Source organism: Centruroides sculpturatus, unplaced genomic scaffold (genome assembly GCF_000671375.1).
Source record: "Centruroides sculpturatus isolate CEXI.00-Female unplaced genomic scaffold, Cexi_2.0 scaffold114, whole genome shotgun sequence".
Lineage (NCBI taxonomy): Eukaryota > Metazoa > Arthropoda > Arachnida > Scorpiones > Buthidae > Centruroides > Centruroides sculpturatus.
Genome location: NW_019384417.1, coordinates 29,530 through 51,924, shown reverse-complemented (window position 1 = coordinate 51,924; position 22,395 = coordinate 29,530). Strand labels below are relative to the sequence as shown.

Below are 22,395 nucleotides of genomic sequence, written 5' to 3'. Positions count from 1 at the left end.
AAAAAAGTATGTTAATTTTCGACGTAACATTCGTTTAACGATTATAAGAAATTTTACCTGTTTTATAGTAAACAGAAAGAAGTAACTATTAAATTATCATTATGGCGTGATTTATTTCCCAGATCGGATAATGATCGAGAAGAATGATACCAAAAAAAAAAAAAAGCGGTTGTAAGAGAGAGAAAGAGAGAGCAGTGTTGACCTGACCGCCACGAGCGGGTGTGGGTGTAGTCCACAGAGCGATGACCTAAGTGATGTAGAATGGTGACATGTCGGCCAAACCACATGACAATTCCTGTCATACATCATCCACTATCTAGTCTGGTTGTCTGTGCTGTTTTCCGATAGGATGTCTGCCCCGTTGCTTGTTCCTTGGCGCCGACTCCATTAGAAGCGCTTCGATATTTCGCGAGATGGGGATGGTGTTGACATCCGCGCTCGAATATTTATTAAAGTGATGAAAATAAACTTTCAGCTTCCTCTTCAGAAAAGAAAAAAGCTTTTATCTCATTTATGATTTCTCCAATGGCGAAATTAATTGACGAGATTATTGAACCTCCGCTACCGTTTACCATTTCTCTGCGCTACTCAGAAGTGAGACAGGAAAACATTCATGACAACAACTTTTATTGCTAAACTTTTCATACTTAATTAAATAAAAACTACAAAAAAAAAAAAACAATAATTTCTTTGAACTTATTACACATTGTACTTTAGCTCGGAGCCTCGGATACGACCAAAAAAAGCTTTATTTTGTAGTCACGCCAGTGACATTATATTTTATATTCAACCCGTAAAAAAAGTGAATATTTCAAAATGTGGGAATGAATAACATACATATATATATATATATCATCTATAAAACCCGCATATTATTTATATTTTACTGAGTTTAATTCGGTATTAACATTTTAATTCTATTTTAGAAAAATAGTATATATACAGTCGACCCCCTATAACACTGTTGATTATTCCGTTTTATATGAATTCCGTGTTGTACGAATCGCTTAGATTTTATAAATATGTGAGCCGTTTACAGCCCGGCACGCGTATTTGTAAAATCTAAGTGACTCGTACAACATGGAATTCATATAAAACGGTGTTATAGGGGGGGGTCGACTGTATTATACAAAACGTGGTGTCTGAACTTCTAAGAGTTAAAAATACTGCTTATCGATACATAAAATAATCACCCGACATTGTTGTATATAATAAATGATAAAGCAATAATAAATATTGATGAATAAGCAAATTTTACAACACGAATCAACAGAAATGTTTTTTTTTTTTTTTTTTTATAAAATATAACTTGTTGGGGGGTGGAAGTCAATATATATATTAACAGTAGTATAACAAATTTTTTTTTTTGACACTAAAACATGTCACATAAAACAAAATCTTATGACTAAAATTACATCACGATTACGTGATGTTTTTTGTACTGCAGTGGCACTTATCGACTCGATATATTCTTTTCTTCCTATATGGTGGTACAAGTTGTGGGCAATGAAGGATTACACTAATCCATCTAGAACTGGAGGGTTGACAAAACGAACACGAACGAAAGTTATTCAGATCTTTTCTTCCTCTTATCTGTCGTGGGATGAAGAAAGAATTACATTGACCATAACAGAAGTTATTCGTAATGATTTTCGATTTACAACCTTGTTCGCTTATTTTGTGTTTAACTCTTTCCGTTCGGCACCAATCTTTCCTGAATTTTTCTGCTTTCATGATTACTATTGGATTTCCGTGTGGTTTAAGTAATGATAAACTACTATCTGTATTCTGTCTTCTCGTATGATTGCTTTGCATCTGTGTAGTACTTGTTTTACTATGTTTTCTGCAATTATTTCTACATCCTTTTCGTTTTCTTCTTCTTATTTCTTCAACTGGAACCACTATTGTTACTTTGTTTCCTTCCAATTCGATGTTACCAAAATTTTCTAAATCGGCATAGAAAGAACTTTCATCCTTGAGTGATTGATTTCTAATATCTTCTTTATTCAGAAACGATATGAATACAACATCTTGATTTCTTAGTTCTTCTCCATCCTTATCTTTACGTTTCCTGCCAGCTGTCCTCATCTGGTTGACTGTCATAACTATGAGAATGAAGAAGGTAACAATGTACCTCTGCATTGCGAATTCTGAAAATAAAAATCAAATAAAAATCAAATTGTATGGGTTAAAATCGAGCATACAAGCATATAAATTAAACATTTTCCGTTTAGTATCCTATTACATGTTTATGTAGGAACTTAACTTAAAATGCTTATCTGTAAAGATAATTTAAAAGTTCATATTATAGTATGGATCGCATATGCCAAAATACGATGTTATTTGATAGCATTTAAAAGCGGGAAGTTGTATATCACTAAAATTAATTTTTTTGAAAAAAAAAAAAGAAGAATAATACTGTACTTTAATCGCTGTATTAAATATAATTTCTTCAATTACATCATATATCAAAAAATTCTGATAACGTATGGATAAATATAATATATAAAAATAGTAACGAAATCGCTATGAAGCCAATTAGAGAGGTGGTAGCCATTTGCATGGAAATCGTCCAAATGGCCTGAATTTCCTTAGCTCTCTCTCTCTCTCTCTCTCTCTCCTCTTCCGTTCAAATGGTGCAGGTATCGTGCTAAGACGTGAGGTCACGATCAGCCATCCAGACTGACATTGACGCCACGATAGTCATGTGATCAGCCAAGTGGCGCCTATGGTCGATCCAAGCCAAGAAGTGTGGCTTTGCTTATCCCATTCATACCAACCCTCCCATTCACAGTTGGCGTCTGGCCAAACTGGCGCGACTGTTTGACGCTTTGCTTACGAATACCATATTCCTGGGACACTCAATTATTTTCCTTTGCGATCCGCATTGCAAAATTTACACGTAATTCGGTGGGTCGCGTTTTCACTTTTTCTTTCCCTTCTCATTCTTTTCTTTTGTTTCTATCCCCTCCATCCCTCTTTTCCTTTCTATTTAAAACAAATAAAATAAATTAATTTTAATATTCTTGCATTAAAACATTAAATGCACCATTTATAATCCATTAACAGCACTAAATTTAACTTATTTTTATGTTTTTTTTTTTTTGCACGGAAAATTAACAACTTGTCGAGCTGTAGTATATAACTTATGCATGTTTACACACATATATGTATATATATATAGCCTATATATGAACCCGGAAGCGTTGTAACAATAATACAGTTGGAAATGAAGGTGTTTTTGGAAGTAGGGCCAATTAATTTTGGCAAAATTCGAAATTTCTTCCTGATGTTTCGTAAGTATATTACAACAGAGATGGATACCGGGTTTTTGGCACAAAAATATAAAAATGATGATGATGATGATATACAAAATGTAACAAATTTCGTTGGGAGTTTATTCTTAGATACATTTTTAAGTGTTATAAACAAGAAATGCATCGATTATTTTCATGATTCATATATAAAAAAAAAAAAAAATCAGACCACCCGCTTTTAAAAGCATTAAAAATTACGATATAATAGGCAATTTGCGGTGTTTTAATTAAAAAATATATATATATATATAAATGATTCTGCGAAGTAAACCACTCAATACGAGTAGAAATTCTACGAAACACTTACAAATAAATAAGGAAATGATAACTCGAAACACTTTATGGCTACTGGAATTTAAGTTTTCTACAGATTGATTTTATATTCTATGGATTTTTTGAAGTATTTTTCAAAGATCAATAAGGTTTAAAATTCTATAAGGTGGTGGGTGAATTATTTATTACGTAAAATAAAACATTTTAAACGCTCACACACACATACCTATCAAGTTAAACTGGTTACAGAATAAGGCAGGATATATATATATATATATATACACTGTTTTCATGTAGTAAGAGGGTGTGTTAAGGATAATGTTACACGACTTTGTTGTGAGACAATGTAAACAAAACTGAATGAATGGTTTGACTTTAGTACGATATTTCTGCTGAAGGCGGTTCTTGTAGAACGGATATCCTGTCTAGCAAATAAATCATTTTAAAGCAGCAACCTTATGTACACTGTCCACCTTATACAACTTTGCCTAGTATAGTAAAACACACTAAAAATTTACTGTATGACAAACTGTTTTTTTTTTGTTTTATCTTTGCCGAACTAACAAATATATTATACAGTAAAATGTAAACTTACAAAAGTGTAATTAAATATTATGGAGTTGTTTTTTTTTTATAGTTAAGGAGCATAAGAGACTGGAAAATTTACGATCGATTTTCAATAAGTGAATTGGTGGAATCTTAAACACTCTTCAGGTGTGGCCTCGCGCTAATGAAGGTCAGTACTTTAAAGTAGTCATGTTAACGCCTCGTCGTAACGGCGTAACCCACCCACACTTTAAATTGAATTTAATCGTATTAATAAATAAAAGAGTTAAATCATGAACTAATTATTAAAATAGATTTTTAGCAAATTTTTTTTTTCATTTTTTTTGATTTTTCTAAGAATTTTTCCAAAAATTCCAAAAAGGAAAATGTAGAATTTAGGAATTTTTCCATTTAGCCAACAATTTTTTTATTTATTTTTATTTTTTGCATCAGAAAAATCTTTCAAGAACTTTAATTGAGGCAAGAATTTGCAATTTATTTTAGTCTGTCACAATTGAGGTAAAAATTAAAGGTCCTCTCTCTCTCTCTTCTATTTTTAACTATTTTGTATTTTTAGAAATATCTCCAAGATTATAAAGAAAATTTATACATTTTATAGAATAAAAATATTTAAAAATATTCTATTAAATGCATATAAAATAATTAAAAAGTATAAGAAATTAATTAAAATATATAGGAAAAGAAATAAAAAAAAACTTACAAATTATATTTTCAATAATGCTGCCAATAACCAGGTGTGTGCTAAAATATCTAAGATATTTTTGTATTGAAAGTAATAACTCCAATGATACAACAGGAAATAAAAATAATTTTGGAGAAAAAAAAATAAATAAAAAAAATTGCAAACACCCACTACAAAAGCATACGAGGCTAGTGACCAAGGTTACTCACCTATTGCAGGATGTAGAATACGAGGATGTGTTTCAGAGCATCAACTGACAGAGACAACTTACAAGCCACTTAGTTATCCAAGGCAAGAGCTTCGTGGCTGCATGAGGCTCGTCTGACTAAACTGCCATCTGGGATGTTGATGATTGCAGGTAGCGATGACGTTCTAATGGCTAGTAGCTGACGTAACATCCATTTTTGTCGCGAAAATGTCACGAGGTGAATATTTTAGCCTATACTGGCTATTTCGTTTTGTGTTAACGAGTTCTAATTGGTTCCTCTAATCGTTTTTACCCCTCTTTTTTTTTTAACACCAACAAACCGTACGAATCTACCTGTTATAAATCAAACACACTCTTTAAAAATTCTCAAATGTAATCAAATATTCAGTAAAAATACCGTATCGTCTTTAAGAAAACATACATACGCAGTCAAAGGGTATAAGATATTATTCAGTCAACACATTATTCATACACTTCAACAGACATTAGTAGTAGATCATATCAATCAATTCGTTGTTTTTGTATATTCATCAAGTATTAACTAGATCACGTGTTGATTTGTCCTCGAAGCTGAAACGGGTCCATGGCCTGAGTTGTGGGGAGAGAAAAAAAAAAAAAAATGCAGAATGCGAATGGGAAGATAATCAATTTGCATCTTCACTTGTCGATTTGTTTACAAAAAGAATTGCATACCGAAGGACGTTCTAGCTAATTTGCGTTGATAGGTGATGCACAAACACGTCCTGTTTACGTTGCGAATAAAGTATACAGATTTAGGGAAGAGAAATTCATATTTAGCATATGCATCTGTTTTAGGTCAATATAATTTTCTTCAAGCCATCTTCCTACACGAATCATAATTAGAAAGCGAATATATTTGTGATAAATGAAATTGTACCTATCTCTCTCTCTTTAAAGCTTATCACATTTTGGCATACAAGTCAAAAATATGTTTACTAGAAAACAAAATTTAAAAAAGAAAGAAAAAAAAAAAGATTCGACGTGATTGCATCATACCTTGAAGTAAAAGTCATAACGCCCACACCATTTAACTCATTTTGGAAACTTTCTATGAGCTTATTAACCTGTTTCAATATCATTTATAATATAAAATTATCGCTCTTAATGGTTAAATGATTAACTTTCTTCAATGTTTTAATTATGTGATCCATTAACTATGCCATGATTTTTATACAATTTGGGATAGCCATCATTTTTTTTATTATTTTTTTAACGTGACAGGTTATCTTGTCTTAATACGGAAGTTTACTTTTTTAAAATCGAAATGTGTCTTTTAATGTGGCCTACTCTACACAATTTATACATATCCTAGGAATATCAATTCATTCTTGGCCTATTTTTCACTGAATCTATATAGGATAAGTGTTTTTCAAAATGAGATACAAGTCGACCCCCCCTTATAACACTGTTGATTATTCCGTTTTATATGAATTCCATGTTGTACGAGTCACTTAGATTTTACAAATACGTGTGCCGGCCTTTGAACGGCACACGTATTTGTAAAATCTAAGTGACTCGTACAACATGGAATTCATATAAAACGGAATAATCAACAGTGTTATAGGGGGGTCGACTGGTATTAGTTACTATGTACTCTTTCTGTTCTGTTTACAAGTAAAATGTTACAAAGTTATTTAGATTTAATTTCTAAATATAACTTAATGTAAAGATTATTAAACAATGTAGGCTACACACATAGATATTTCAAAGTTTTCTTCAGATTCATAGAAGGTCAAGGAACTAGTTTCTGTTTAGGATACTCGTAAATATTCACGATAAAAATGTAACATCAGCAAACGAATTGTGTAATTAGTAGTGGCTTGGCAGTAAAGGTTAGAGATACATACAGACGTTGAACTCATCTATTTATCCCAATCTTGCTCCAGTTCAGACAAACAAATAGTGATATGTTGTACCTATTGACCTGTCAGGCAAGTTTTATCTCGGAAATCTCGCTTTCACTGCAAGAAAAGTTCGCAATTCCATTCAGTAACACTATCTCTTATCATAAAAATAGAAAGTATATATGAAGGAGATGAATGGATATCATTTTTAAAACCCTTTTTTTTTTTAAAAAAAAAAAAGTTTACATTGTTATTGTTAATTTATTTCCTAGTGCAATTGGCTTTATTCTAATTAAATTGCTAAAAGGAAAAGCTTTATCTTTATATGGATTTTATTTAATAATGAAGCAAACAATTTGACAGTTATATATGATAGAAATGTCAATAAACACTTATTATAGGTGTATTGTATTCTTTAATCAAAATTAAACCATTACATTTATTTTAATATCATTTCTAAATAATCTTTTAATTATTATTAAAGTGTTTGTAATTTGCATTATCAGTTTTATGAAGCAATAGACTTTATTTTATTCCACCCCTTACCACCTGAATACAAAAAATGTCATCATTAAATGGGAAGAGGTATAGTTTTGTCCACCAAAACGTCTCTCTCCACCCCATGAGTTGTTCAACCTCTAAGGTGGGGGTGAGTCATTATACATCAACCCACTCACACCCTTCATTGGGGAGTGGACACTAGACTTTAGAGTTGTTTATTGTCCAAGGTGAAGTCAAGGGTAAAGTCATTCTGGGATTTCCAGTTCATAAAAGAAAATTGAAAATATGCTTCTCACGTTTCATGTAACTTAAAACTAATTTTTATTTTATTTTTTTTTGTGGTCGAAAAAAATATATTCTAAAGTTATTGGACTTATATTTTTAGAGAAATCCAAAGTGCGCATATTGGTAGTTCTGTATGGGTTAAGTTGCGGCATTGTTTTTAAGTTTCAAATGATGCTCTAAAAATAATATAAAATAAAAATTAATATCTGATAAGTTATAAAAGTGATTTAAAAGAAATATATAAATTTTAAGGTTAAAATAAGTAAATTTGTTTTCTTCTTCTACACTCGTAAAAACTGCGCTTCTAAATCTAAATTATCGTGTAAAATTTGACTTTTATAAAATGATATTAATTAATAAATAAATGCATTTCTTTTGTGAACAAAATAATTTAATTCTAAAAAACAAAATACAATCTCAGATCAACCGTTCACTGTGATATAAGAAAAAGAATAGGCCAATTACCAACATAAAATTGCACAAAGTACAAAAGCACAGTAATATACTGTATTGAATTTGTTGGTTCTCTATAAAGTTAATTCATTTTCTTCTTTATTCCTTTTTTTTTTTTATTTTATTTTCATTTTTAAAAATTCTAAAAAAAATAATATGATTATCCAGTAACCATTTAAGGAATAAATTCACAACAAGGTCCAGCCTCAATTTCTATGGTAAACATTGTTTGAAATTAATTACACTTTTATGTACCGTGGTTGTTCGTATGTAAAATAATCACGATTTGACAGAAACATCTTTGATCATGCCTTTTTTTGCCAGTTTTGCTTTCTGTAAAAAGGAAATTAAATACAGTCAATTAATATTATGTTAGAAAACAGAAATTTTAATTACTTTAAATAATTTGATCCTTACTAAACCAGTTGGTTTTTCTTTAACTTTCTTGATATTAGCTTTCTTTTCCTCCTTCATTTCTTTAACTTTCTGACGTGCTTTCTCTAGCCTATAAAAGAAATAAAATATACGGAATTAAATATTATTGAAATGTTCAAATGTTTAAGAATTGCTAATATTTAATCATTTAATTATTAAAAGATTATTTTAATACAAATTATTTCAAATAAATTTCGTTAATATATTGATAAAACACTGTGTACGATTCAATTATAATGTTTTTATTTTATAATACTTCCTTACAGTGACACTTCCTTCAATATTCAAAATATCAATAACAAATTATTAACTAGAATGTTATAAGATAATTTGTTAGAAATACTACTGTTACACCTGTACGAGAAAATATAGAGGGTACTGTAGCCATACGTACGCTGTTCAGAGGGATCCTACCTTTCTCTACTATCTATCTCCTCACTTTCCTTCCCCTCTTTTCCACTGGGTAAACATCTCGTGCATGGCCAAAGTCTTTCATATTTTCTCGTACATACATACAAAAATATATTTCAGACGCCCGAGAATAAAAATTCTAGTTAACTAAATATTTACGCAGTAAAGTTGCTAATGGTAGTAAAGAACGAATGAAATTATTTCATTTTCCAATAATTTAAAAATCTTTCTGTTTTGTTTCACGTAACTAATATAATTTCTTATTGTTTAAATATTGAATGATGCAATCTACGTAACACTGAAATCTTTACAATTAAGTTTTATTAAAACCTACTCTTGTTTGATTTTCAGTTGTAATTCTTTCTTCCAAATATCTTTGAAATCATTGCAGAATGGTACCCAGAGACCGAAAAATTCTTTAGGCCATTCAGACTTATTGGCTGATTTAGAAGACCAACTAAAGAATGTTATTACTTCTGCGAACCTGTTATAAATTATTAATATTCAAAATATTAGTATAATATAATTTAATGTAAAAGTATGAATATAAATTTCTGTTTACTTTAATTTGCATTCTTCTAAATTGTCTTCTTGTTCTTTGTGTTCTCTATAAGCTTAAAATAAGAAATAATTACTTTTATATATTTAATTCTGTCGTTATAAGGCGTATTGCTATTCTGTAACACAGTTAAATTATTTCGACAAAAAGAAATATAATACCTTTTTGTAAAAATTCTTCCATTTTATGTTTAAATGGTTCTTGATTTTCTTCATTTGAATTAACAACTTTTGCTACTTTCCTTTCGCAACCTTAAATGTTAAAAAAATAACGAAATAGCGGCACACTTAATATTATTTTTTGTAAATATTTGTCACTTAACACGAATCTTAAGTGATCTAAAAATATTTGTCAATTTTAAATTGTCAATTTTATTGTTGCCGCACTTTAATATTTTCATTGGAATATGAATATTTATTAGTTTAACAAATAGCTTAGATAAGCCAAGCAATATCGAACAATTATTCAAATTTTATTTAATATAACAAAAAGAAAAAAAAAATTATTACTCGTTATTTGTGTATGAAGCTTTTTAAGATCCTTAGACATATCTTCAAAGTTAACAAAGCTCGAACGTTCGATATCGCTGGGTTCGGGCAGAGGAAAATTTGCTTTTTCTAAATTAGTATCCTAAAGGAAATATAATTTATTAGAATTTTTAAAAATTCGCTATTATCTAGTAGTAAATATTTTGATTCATATTAATTAAAATAAATTCAAAAAAAAAATCATAGGAAGTAAAATTATTCATATGTTTAAGAAGTCATTGAAAAACTTAAACTTGAAACTCTACTACTGTTTTTAGTTTCAGGTTGACCCCTGCCAAATATTAAATATCACTGCTTAAAGTTCAGAAATGTCACTTCCTGTTCATTAAGATTGAAGTCGAAGTTTAAAAAAATATTTTAGTTTTATGGTTTATTAGGATAAGTAAAATATGGATCATCAAAAAATTAAAAGATGTTTTAGACAAGTAATGTTCATTAAACATTAAATACGTGATACCTTTGCACCTTTCATCATATTTAAGTATCAGAATTTTTATTTAAACAGTAAAAAACAAATAAATAAAGAGCATTATATTTTCTACAATTCAATAAAAACAAACTTCTGCAAAAGTCAACAATTTATATTTACAGGAAAGCGGTGGAATATTTTGTTGTCGTCTTCGGCACAGATATAATTTTGAAAATTAAACTAATATTCTAAACTATTCTTCACAATATTTGATTCCATATTATAAAATAAATAACACTAACACTAAAAAGAAAATTTTTAAGAAGTTCACATACGTTTTTATTTATGAATTAAATGAAAAACAAAACGTTACTAGAAAAATGCTGTTCTATTCTGTATNCAAGTTGTAATAGCCAATAAAATAAGCAATTCTGTATCATCCATCAATTATTATTGATTTAAATCAGATAAATAAACTAGTTATTTCCTAATACATAAAATATAAAATCTTTATTATTCAAGTAAAAACCTTTAGAACTTTCTCCAAAGATCAATTGTATTTTAGATATAAATTAAAACAATTCTTCTATGCAAAAAACATCTCATATTCTACTGCTATAATAAAATATTTTGCATTAATAAAAAATATGATACAGGTTTAAACATTTTTTTTACCATCATCACATGGGACATTAGAGTTTAAAAATAGACAAATCATCCTTATTAAATTAATTGTGGATTTAATTTCTTTTTTACTATGCGAAAATGTAAACTAATGTATATAGAAACTATATAAAGAACTGCTTTTCAATGAGTAAAATATATCATTAATTACATTTAAAATAACTATTGTTATGTAACTCTGTATTCATTAATGGTAACTGCTTATTATTTATGTATTTACGGGAGGCGAATTTATATTTTTTAACTATTAAAATAATACGTTTAAAATTTAATTGGTAAGAAATGATTTGATTACAGAAGTTAAATTATTACAATATTTAATTAAAATAAGATTTTCATACTATGACTTTTACATGTTTTAAATAAAAACACTATAAAGTAGCTTTATTGTTTTAAGTTGGAAGATGTTTTTCTAAGTTTATTTAACGAAAAATAATATTATCTGTTTGTAACAATTGCATATATCTTAAATTTCATAAATTATATTTGAAAAAAACTCAAATTATTTTCTATTCGTACGCGTTTAAAACCATTTTATAAAATATTAACATGGACTGACTAATGGAGTATTGCGAATGTTTTAAGAGTAGAAATAAGTTCCGTTACTAATCTGTTTTTGATAAAATGAATTTGACATTAGAGATAGTGTTGCTCTCCATTGAAAATTTAATCATTTAATTAAATTAATACGTAAAAAAAAAGTCAACTTGGATTAATGATATGACTTAAAACTAATTGGATAGTAAACTGCCAGTTATATTATCCAAACAGTGTAGATTGATGCTAGATTCATATGAATTAACTAGGGCATATAACCATTACAACTATTTTTTTAAATAAAATAAAATCTAGTTTGAGTTGATTTAAATTGGATAACCAAAATTTTAACAAAATGCTTTCTTTCGTCATAATTATTAAATCAAACTGACAAATTTACTTTTATTAGTAATTGCTGATGAACGCTATCATATTAATTACTGCATAATATCAATGTCAAAGACTTTTATATGGGCATTTTATATTACTACCTTTTGAATTAGTATATTTATATAAACATAAGCAGCGATATATTATATTTTACAGAAGAATTTATGAGAAAAACTTCAGTAAAACTAAAATTTAAATAAAATTTGCATATACAATTATAATTTTATTTTAATATAGAATAATTTTTATAACTACCGAACGTAAAAAAACTTTTTCAAAAATTTTCCTGTCACGAATAATTACTCATACTGGATTATTTTAACGATATATAATGACTTTTTTCTCTGTTTATTCTATTTTCATGAGCTGTCAAGTATAGAAGCGTATCCTGATGTTGGGAAAGAATTGGCAATGTTACAGCTTAATTTTTCAATTACAATTCAGTTTAAGTTATGGGGAAGACCTTGATACAATCATTATAAACAAACAATAATGAAGCAGAATTTAAGTAAATTTATAATAGAAAAAAAAATTTTAAATATATTATGAATTGTTTTTAAATTTTCCAAATATTTTGTTATTTAATTACACATATATTAAGTACCATTTTGACTAAAAAATAATCAAATAGTACTCAAATTTTCATTTATTTTACATTATTAGTTACATAAAAATTTCTTTAAAAAATTTTAACATAAGTAAGTAATTAATAAGACTAGAATATACAGTAATTTTATTATTCAGTTTATTACTATTAAATTAAGAAAATTCTATTAAATACCTCTTGATAAAGGTTCATATATATCCGAACAATGTAATGCAATAATGTTATGGAATTATCCTGTAAATAAAATTATTATTTTATTATTTAAAATTGAAAAAATACTCAAAAAATTTCGTAAATAAATAATTTACGCAAAAATATAATTATGCTTTAACTAATCAATAATTTAAATTTATTNATAGGTCTAGTTGTTTTTTTTTTCAAATTGCAACCCAATTAAAATGAAAATATAATTATGCTTTAACTAATCAATAATTTAAATTTATTTTTTATACAAAATCTATGCTTTATTGCAATGATCTTTTAATTACGGTAAATCCTTGCTAACTTGGATTAATAGAAGGTGGTTTGAATTTATGGACGTCCGAGATAGCGGCGCGTGTTCTCTGGTGATGAAGAAAACAAGTATATGAATATACAGTACAATAGTTTATTATAGGAAATAAGTTCAAAAAATTTCACGACAGTAAAATATACAATAACGTACAGTCTTTAGTAACGTATCGACTACAATAGTACAATGCATGATATAACAAAGACTTCCATTGAAATCATTATAATTTTTCTATTACCAAGAAATTTTAAATTTTTTGAATTGATAGGATCCAAATTAGAATAGGTTTACTGTATTTAAAATCTAACAACTATAAAAATCCACTCCTTAATAAAGTATTGATATAATTTTGTATAATTTGAAAATTTTCTGTAAATTAATTTTTTACAGAATTGTTTTATATTGAAATATATAATTTGATTTCTTATCTTTGAATTTAATTAATAAAAAAAAAAGTATCAATCCATTTATCCAAGTACTTTTTTCATTGAAATTTCTTTTGGAAAAAGAAACTACATTTTATTTATACTCAATATGAACTTACAGCTCAGCATAAAAACAAGTTATTTAAGTTTTTTCTGATGACTATCAACAGTATGCTGGGGCAATTCTAATAACTATTCCTAGCTGAAATTTATTTAAATTGATGCACAAAAACTTAACATAAAATATTTAATTACTAAGCACTTTGCAGGAATAAAAATTATGTAAAAAGAGTTGATTTTCATTTGCAAATTACTTTTTATACATATAGCTGTAGTTAGAATTAACACTGTAATTTTAGTATATGCAGTAAACGTTTAATATAATTCATTACTGAAATCATTATTATATAATTTATGTATTTTTTTCCTATCTTGGCAAATAAATAAATCTGTGTATTAATTATTAATAAGCTACTAAATTTATAATTATATAACGTATGAAAGTTGTTTGATGATTAATAGCATTTAAAGATAAAATTTTGATATGTGAGAAAGTTAACACACTCACTATGTAATGAATTTTTTCAGATTTTCTCTCAAACATATGCTACGTGTCAGATGCTATGCATTTAAAATTGGTTTTAGAGCACAAAGATGATATTTAACTTGTAAGATCAGTTTGATTATAATAGGTCAAAGGAACAATGGTAGAGATACTTTATTTGTGGTTATATAACAAAGATAAACCCTAATATTAAAACACACTTCAGCTAACTAATGATGAATTTTACTGTGGAGTAAACAGCTGATATGAAAGACATCAATCTGAGATACACTATGTTGCAAATATTTTAATGTATATATTATCACCCACAATTAATATGCTGCGATTCACTTTTTTGTTGCATAATTACAACTGATAACAAGAATTATACCTTAAAATAGTATAAATTGTTCCTTCAGATCATATCAATATTGTAATTCAAAGGTTTATCAATGATATTTTGCTCAAATTATTCAAAGACATGAAAAAATATTGACGAGCATTGTATAATAAGCGAAAAATTATTATTCAAGATGTGTTCAGGTTTTACAAAAGTGGAAGAAGTAAGCAAATCACCGTCAACATTTCTAAACAACATAAAAAACTTATTAGAAAGAAGACAAGAGAATATAAAATTCAGAAAAAAGTATCAGAAATTTGACATAGTGATTATAATATCAATTGATGATGATATTAAAAGTACAAGTACATCAATAATATTACAAATACGTACTTATCATCTATAAGACAAGCAATTTATGATCTATCTGCAAGTTGTAATAGCCAATAAAATAAGCAATTCTGTATCATCCATCAATTATTATTGATTTAAATCAGATAAATAAACTAGTTATTTCCTAATACATAAAATATAAAACATTTAGAGTTTAGCAAGTATTTTATTGCCTGAGGAAAATAATAAGCTTTTAAAATCTAAATTTATTCAAATTAATAAAAGAAAAAAAAAACAAAATGAATAAAATGTATAAAGTTGTCAGAATAAAATTAATTGCAAATACTTCAATAGTCACAGAAAGTAAAGGATGATCAAAATGTTGTTACGCAACTATGTTATAATATTTGAAACATAAGTGCAGGTTTTTATCATCAGTATATATAATGTTAAATCAAAAACAAATTAACAATTTTATAAAAATTAATTTACATCATGTCCAATCAGTTACAAAAACAAACAGTCTTTCTTCACAGACACAACATTTTATTAGACGCTTCAAAATTTCTCTGCAAAATTTTGTAAAACAGATTAATTTATTGTGAAATACCATATACCTTTTTAATTGAAATTATGTATATATTTTATAATTTTTTGGCTTATCAGTGAGCTTTTTTTAAACTGTTTTATATAATTTTGTAAAGGCATAGCCTCTAATAAAAGGGTATCTCTGCAAAGACTCTTTTTTTGTGATTGGATAGGATTGGACAGAAAGGAAGTTTCTTCTATATTTTTTATCTTGTGAATATACTGTCTGCCTTTTTTATTTAAAAACATTTACATTTATCTAATATATTCAAATAATTATGCTCATGTTATATGATAAAAACAAAAATTAAATGTTGAAAATTTTAATATTGTTTTTAGGATACTTTCTTCTCATCTTCAATTTAGTATAAACCATAAAAACAGAATAAAGATGATACAAAATTTATCTACAAATTAAAAATTTTGAAATTAGAAATTTATATATTTTACACACACATATAGTCAATTTCTGTCTTTATTTACATCTGATTTTGACCATTAGGACTATCAAAGTATTATTTTCTTTCCAAATCTCCAACTCTAAAATATTTTTGGTTATAACTAAATACAGGGTCTTTTAAAATGAAAATTACAATAATTTAAAATGGTAGCAATGTTAATTATTATTTCAGAAGTAAGTGATGTACACCAATTGATAGCGTAACTGTCCGGGATAGCACACTGCTCCCACCTGCATTCAAACGTTCGTTATCTACTACCTCTGAGAAGTGCCATAAGCAAAAATAGCAACTCTGCAACAGAAAAGGCATTATGTGTTCTGCAGCTTACAAAGTCAGAATCACTTATCATTGTGACACATGAGTTTCATAGACAATTTCGAGTAATCCATCAAGACATTCTTTGGTGATATTGTGAGTTTCAAAACACAAAATGTCTTTTCCGTTGCAGAGTCGCCATTTTTGTTTACAGCATTTTCTAGAGGTAGTAACTTAGATAACACAATGTTTGAAAGTAGATGGGAGATGAAATTTCGACAGTTACTCTATTCATTGATGTTCATTGAATACTTCTCAGGTAATAATTAACATAATTGTAGTAATTTAATATGGTAGCATTCTTTTCGAACATGTATTTCAGATGATGAGTTAATTTTAGTACAGAAAATAGTTTCATATTTTAGTACTTTTTAAGAAAACAAAACAAGTTTGTAACTTGAACTGAATGTTGTTAAATGCTGACATACTATTTAACAGTTTAAATATTTTAATCTATAAATCATGTTTTCTTCAGAGAATACATTTACAAATAAATTTAGACTTAAAATTATTAAAATATAAAATGTTTGTTAGTCTCGAGATGATAATGATTATACAACTTGGTGTTAATTTCATTAAATGTATATTTTGTTTATAAGAATTCAATTAAACAAATTTAATTCTGAAGTAACTGTTTCAATAGATCACTCAATCAACTACATACAACCTTGTAGAGCAGCCAAAAGGTGGAAAAAATGAATGTGTTTGATCACGTTTAATGACATTCATTTGTCAAATGTTTAATGTTTAAAAAATCAAATATTTACAAATAAAAATGAAAATATCTGAATGCTGATTGAAGTTTAAATATAAAAAAATATTTACATAAAATACAAAATAATAATATAAATATTTTCCATTAATATTTGTAAACATCAAACTTGTTGAACATCATTAAATATGATCAAAAACATTAGTTTTTCTAGTTTAATTTAAAATTTTTTTTTGCTGCTGCTGTACAAGTTTGTATGTAGTTAATTGAGTAAACAAATTTAAATATTTAAACACTAGTATTGTGTCTTTGGAATAAAACACAATACTAGTGTTTACTACGCCACAAATATAAAACAGGACACGATTTCAAAAAACAATAAAAAAAACAGAAGAATGTCAAGCTCTTATGCAATGGAGTCCCATACACCACACACCTAGTGATTTTGTGACATCATGCGACAAGTTTGGGCAGGAAAGTAGGAAGTGACATTAAGAACCAAAGGCAGTTTTCATGCAATGCCACCCAGCATTTGCTGATTGGGGATTTTTTATCGACTGACAGACAATTTAGAGAATTTTTTAGGCAACATTTTTTTTCACTTTGATCTTTTTTCATTAGATTAAAACAAAAAAATTTTGACTTGACAGAACATGTGAAATACTGTTTAAACATTGCAATCAAATGTGTTATTCAGAATTATTTATTAAAGAATTATTCAAAAATAATTCCTATTTCTAAGTGACAGCTTAACATGTTACTTTTGCTTTCCACTCTAAACTGATAAGGCTACCAGTACCTGCATAAATTAGTAAGTAAAACTGGTGGCAATAAATAATTTGTAGTGACAAAAAATTTAAAACTGGCAAAATGGTTGATGATTTTTAAAAATTTTCCAGAGCGACCCGATTAAGATTTTTACATCTGATCCTGGATAACTCTAATTTCTTATTGTATTCACAAAAATATATAGTTTTGAAGAAAATTTTATTAGTTTTTATGTTTTTAACTAATTCTATAGGTTATCTTCTGAAATTTTAAAAATTTAACAATAAATAATATACACTACTAATAATTAATTAAAAAAATTAAAATGATCATCAAGCTTCTCTCTAATATTTTGTAATTTTACATTTATTATTAATAATTGAAAATTAATATTTGAAATAATTAATCAATTATACATTATTAAAAATTTGATCAACAAGATATTAAATCTGATTATTGATGCATTACTCTCTCATAACTAAGTAAATATTTAATAAATATCAATAACGAATGGGACAATTAATCAGATTAGTAATTTAATTATAAGTTTAAATAAGTTATAATAAATTATTATAATTTTATTATAGTCATAAACTATAAGTAAAAACTAATTTATAATACCTTTTCAATTCTTGATCTTGAGGAAGGACTATAACAGAAGGATTTTAACTCAGCTAGAAGATATAACAGTGATTTTTATAAATTAATAAAAACATTTAAACATTATATTCCTAGATTATATTAAATACACCATTAAATAAATTAAATATTTCATAATCACATATTTCCATAAATAAGCCATTTTCAAAAGTAGTTTATTCTCAGATACCAAGTTTACTTTATATGACACAATTTCTGACATGGCACACTCCCTAAAATGAATGGAAGAGAATACAGATTCTCTTTCCAGATAACAGATTAGCTCATTATAAGAATAACAACTATATTTAGATCAACATTAATTTAAGTTGATGAATCTGATGAACCTATAGAGTCAAAAGATAATGATAATGAAGATGACAAGAACATGAATAATATTGAAGTATTAGAATGCAATTGATAAATATCTTGATTCTTCTGATAATGAATGCTTTTATTAATNACTCAAAAATTCTAAAAAAATATCTGATGGAACAAAGTGTTTGATTTATTTAAACCTATTAATTAATATTGTTATTTGTTTGAATCTAATATTAACGGTAAATTCCAAAAACATTCATCCAAATTAAAACACTTTGTATATTAGCTTATAAAAAAGAGAAGTGTTTTATTTGCTGTTGATATTCAAAAGATATGGGTTCTTTCAAGGTTCATAATTAAGAAAATTTTATTTTAACAAATCTTAGATACAAGTAAAATATATTAAAACTGTAAAATAATATGTATTCAAATGTAATCACAACAAAAATCTAACCAGCTTCTGAATAACACAATCCTTTCTGTTCACCAACTTCTGAATTAGGCGGCGGCCACAGCGAAGGTGATAATTTTCCAGGTATCGGTGCTGCAGACGTTGGTACTTCTGAATGTGTCCAATAGTACATTAAATCAGGCTAAAGAACCATAAAATCGAGTTTTATATTAGCGTTTTGTTATAATTAATTTTATTATACTTATTTCTTACTCGAAAAACTATCTCCAACGGAGCATTTTCATCTTCAATTTGGCGAAGAACGCCGGCGGCAAGCAAATGAGTAGAGAATTGTGCGGCTAGAATTTTAAGATCCTGTTTTGTCAATAAGTAACGAAGATAATGGTCTTCAGGAAAGGCCGAACAAAACCAATGGATTAACATCTGTCCTTTAAATAAAACAAAAAAAAAAATTTAATATATTACTCAATACAATTACTGAATGCTACACAATTTTATTTATTTATTTTTTATCCATAAATCATAGAATATTTTTAATTTGAATGCTATATCAACATTAAAATTTGACAGGATGCATAAATTACTACTACTACTCATTCATTACTTTCCCTTGAGGTTCTATTATGTAAAAGTACTTGAAAGAATAAATAATTGGACTACATTCATTGGTTTAGACATAACGAATCATTAATAATCCATCAAATTGATAATTTTATCTATGAAAATATTATGAGTAAACATTTTCTCTAATTACATTACACTGCATAATTTCATATTTTAACCATCACGAATTATATAATAATTCATTTATATCATAATGAATTTTAGAGCTAGAAGTTTTAAATTTAATTAATTAATTACTTCTATTTTTAAACTACAGATTAATTATTCAAGTTCAAAAAAACAAATTCATAATTATTATTTTTTAAATAATTAAGAATTAAATATGCAAAATGAAGAATTAAATTACAAAATAAAGTTTTCTAAAATTTTTAAAGCATTTTTAATGTTGTTGTTGCTAAATTACTGTTATAAATATAATCCAAATGTAAATTACACACTGATAAAACAGCTTCTTCAATGTTTTAAATTCTATTTAAAAATTTATTTTAACAATATCTATTTATTATTTTAACGTTAAAAAGAACTGCATAACTAATGCCTTCAGGAACAGAAAGTTTATTTTATCTAATGCTTTGAAGTGCTCTCGTATCTATCATCAGGTTAACTTCCTGATGAGAAGTACAAGAATGTTCAAATATATTACACGAAATAAATTTTCTGTTGCCAAAACCAGTAGTTACGCAGATTTTTTTTTATTTGTGTGCGATATAAAGGAACAGAAATAACAGTTTATAATTTATTGCAAAGTGAAAAAATAATATAGTAACATAAAAACTTTCATAAAATGAAATAGTGTCTTCTAAAGTTGAATTATTTTATTACATTTAATGTTTTAAAATAATTTAAAATCATTTTATAAATATAGCAACTTATAAAGCTTAATTTTAAACATGTTTTAACATTTTAACACATCGGCAAGCACTTTCCAATGTTTTAGTTCTGTAATAATGTTTATTCCAGTAAAATCCAAATTAAGGGTGCAACTATGCAGACATGAATTTAGAGCAAGTGAGAGGTTGCGAGCGATTTAGTTTTCGCAAAGGAAAACCACGCACAAACGAGAAGCGAGAAATAACGCTGGCGAGAGCAAATTTCTGGTTCTCGCACATATCTGACAGGTTTTGATATTTATCGCTTCTCATCTCTTCTTGCCACATATTCTTGCTCACTCAGAAAATTCGCTCTCTCGCATCTGCATAGGCGCACCCTAACTGCTTTGTTAGATACAAAATCTCTCATATTTTTTTTAACAGCAGCAAAAAAAAAAATTTTAATAACTAATGCTTTTGGCACTTTTAAGAACCATCCTTAGATTACAAACTTTAAAATGAATGATTTAGAACTGAAACAGAAATAATGTAGAACAGAACAGAAAAGTAAGACTGTCAAACTCAGTAAAGGAGTTAGTTAAATAGAATAATAAACAAACTATGTTCTAGAATTTATAAAGTTAAAAAAAAATCTAGAATCTCCACTACACATGGAAATAAACAGCAGAGTGGCTGGCTCCATTAAAGTATTCTACAGTTTGTTTATAAAATTATATTCTAAACATCAGGCAAGGATGATTCAAAAGTTTCAAATAAAGTAATTTGAATTTAGAAAAAAAAAAAAACATATTAAATTATCATAAAATTAAATTTCTTTTATTCTTTATTATCACAAATATTAACAATTATTCCAATTTTTCAAACGAAAATCATAATCTAGTAAACATCCTAAAACATTAATATAATGTTCATAAGTTTAGATTATATTTATTGATATCTGTCAATAAAATTGAACAAATTGAATACAAAATTAATCGGATGATTAAAACTAAACTTTATAAAGATTTTATTTAAACATTTAGAATTTTCCAATATCAAAACTATGTTAATTCAACTCTAATGCTAGTACCAGTAGAAGCTACGCAAATTGCATAAATATTGATACCGATAGATACTGTTTTAATGGAGCGGATCACTCGACTCCATTAAAACAGCATCTATATTTGTTAAGTGTAGAAAGGTAAGTTTTCTCTTTTATTTTTCATTTTCCGATGCTCCTTTTATCGTCGGAATCAGTGAATAGTTCATACATAGTAACGTAACTTACGTAACATCTATTATTTAAAAAATAAAAGATTTACTGTATGAAAAGTTAAAGTTACAGTCACTATATACAATGCCTTTCCATTTTACAATACAATTTTAAGTATACCAAGACGTAGTATTGTTTTTATATTATGACCTAAAAATATTACTTTTATGTTTTTTTTTTGTCTTGAAAAGTTTCTTGAAACTATCGTAAAGCGCATGCTTCATACAGTTTCAAATTCAAACTAATCAGGGACTTATGTTGGAACAAACCTATTGTCCAGGTCAGCAATTTTTAAAGGTGACAACACTAGTTAGATGTATGCTGTATGACACTGAAAAATTGTAATGGGCAAATATGAAACTTGAAAAGTTTTCCAATGTATGTTACAACATTATTGGATAATAATTAGCATAATTATAATAATTTAGACTGATAAAATATAAAGTTTTCCAAAATGAATGCTATTTATTATGAATGTTTTAGGAATTTACTTTTTCAACATTGCATCCAATTCACATATTATTATTTTATTCATTTGAATCAAAACAGTTTTAATTAAATCATATAACTCAAAAATTCTAAAAAAATA

The 22,395-nt window shown here is 26.9% G+C and overlaps 2 protein-coding genes across 4 annotated transcripts in view; both read right to left on the bottom strand.

The window, feature by feature from the left end:
• Positions 1-1,044: 1,044 nt before the first annotated feature.
• On the bottom strand, positions 1,045-5,619 carry LOC111619197 (gremlin-2-like). Of its 2 annotated transcripts, XM_023360885.1 has the most exons (3): positions 5,473-5,619; positions 5,049-5,380; positions 1,045-2,150 (listed from the first exon to the last, which is right to left on the bottom strand). In XM_023360885.1, the coding sequence occupies exon 3, from the start codon at positions 2,140-2,142 to the stop codon at positions 1,423-1,425; it is 720 nt and encodes a 239-aa protein (XP_023216653.1). In that variant the 5' UTR covers positions 2,143-2,150; positions 5,049-5,380; positions 5,473-5,619; the 3' UTR covers positions 1,045-1,422. The 2 variants fall into 2 exon arrangements, with proteins under 2 accessions (XP_023216653.1, XP_023216654.1); XM_023360886.1 differs by lacking the exons at positions 5,049-5,380; positions 5,473-5,619 and adding an exon at positions 2,425-3,448.
• Positions 5,620-8,087: 2,468 nt separating this feature from the next.
• The window catches only part of LOC111619226 (protein cappuccino-like), a 28,586-nt gene continuing 14,278 nt past the window's right edge, over positions 8,088-22,395 (bottom strand). For both annotated transcript variants that reach the window (XM_023360911.1, XM_023360910.1), the window contains exons 15-21: positions 12,906-12,965; positions 10,066-10,186; positions 9,718-9,807; positions 9,560-9,611; positions 9,332-9,481; positions 8,569-8,656; positions 8,088-8,484 (exon numbers count right to left, since the gene is read on the bottom strand). In XM_023360911.1, the coding sequence (XP_023216679.1) occupies positions 8,431-8,484; positions 8,569-8,656; positions 9,332-9,481; positions 9,560-9,611; positions 9,718-9,807; positions 10,066-10,186; positions 12,906-12,965 (615 nt within the window). In that variant the 3' untranslated portion in view covers positions 8,088-8,430. The remainder of the gene's footprint in view (positions 8,485-8,568; positions 8,657-9,331; positions 9,482-9,559; positions 9,612-9,717; positions 9,808-10,065; positions 10,187-12,905; positions 12,966-22,395) is intronic.

Coding starts and splice junctions, on each gene's coding strand:
- LOC111619197 (XM_023360885.1), bottom strand. CDS start 2,142: ATGCAGAGGTACATTGTTACCTTCTTCATTCTCATAGTTATGACAGTC.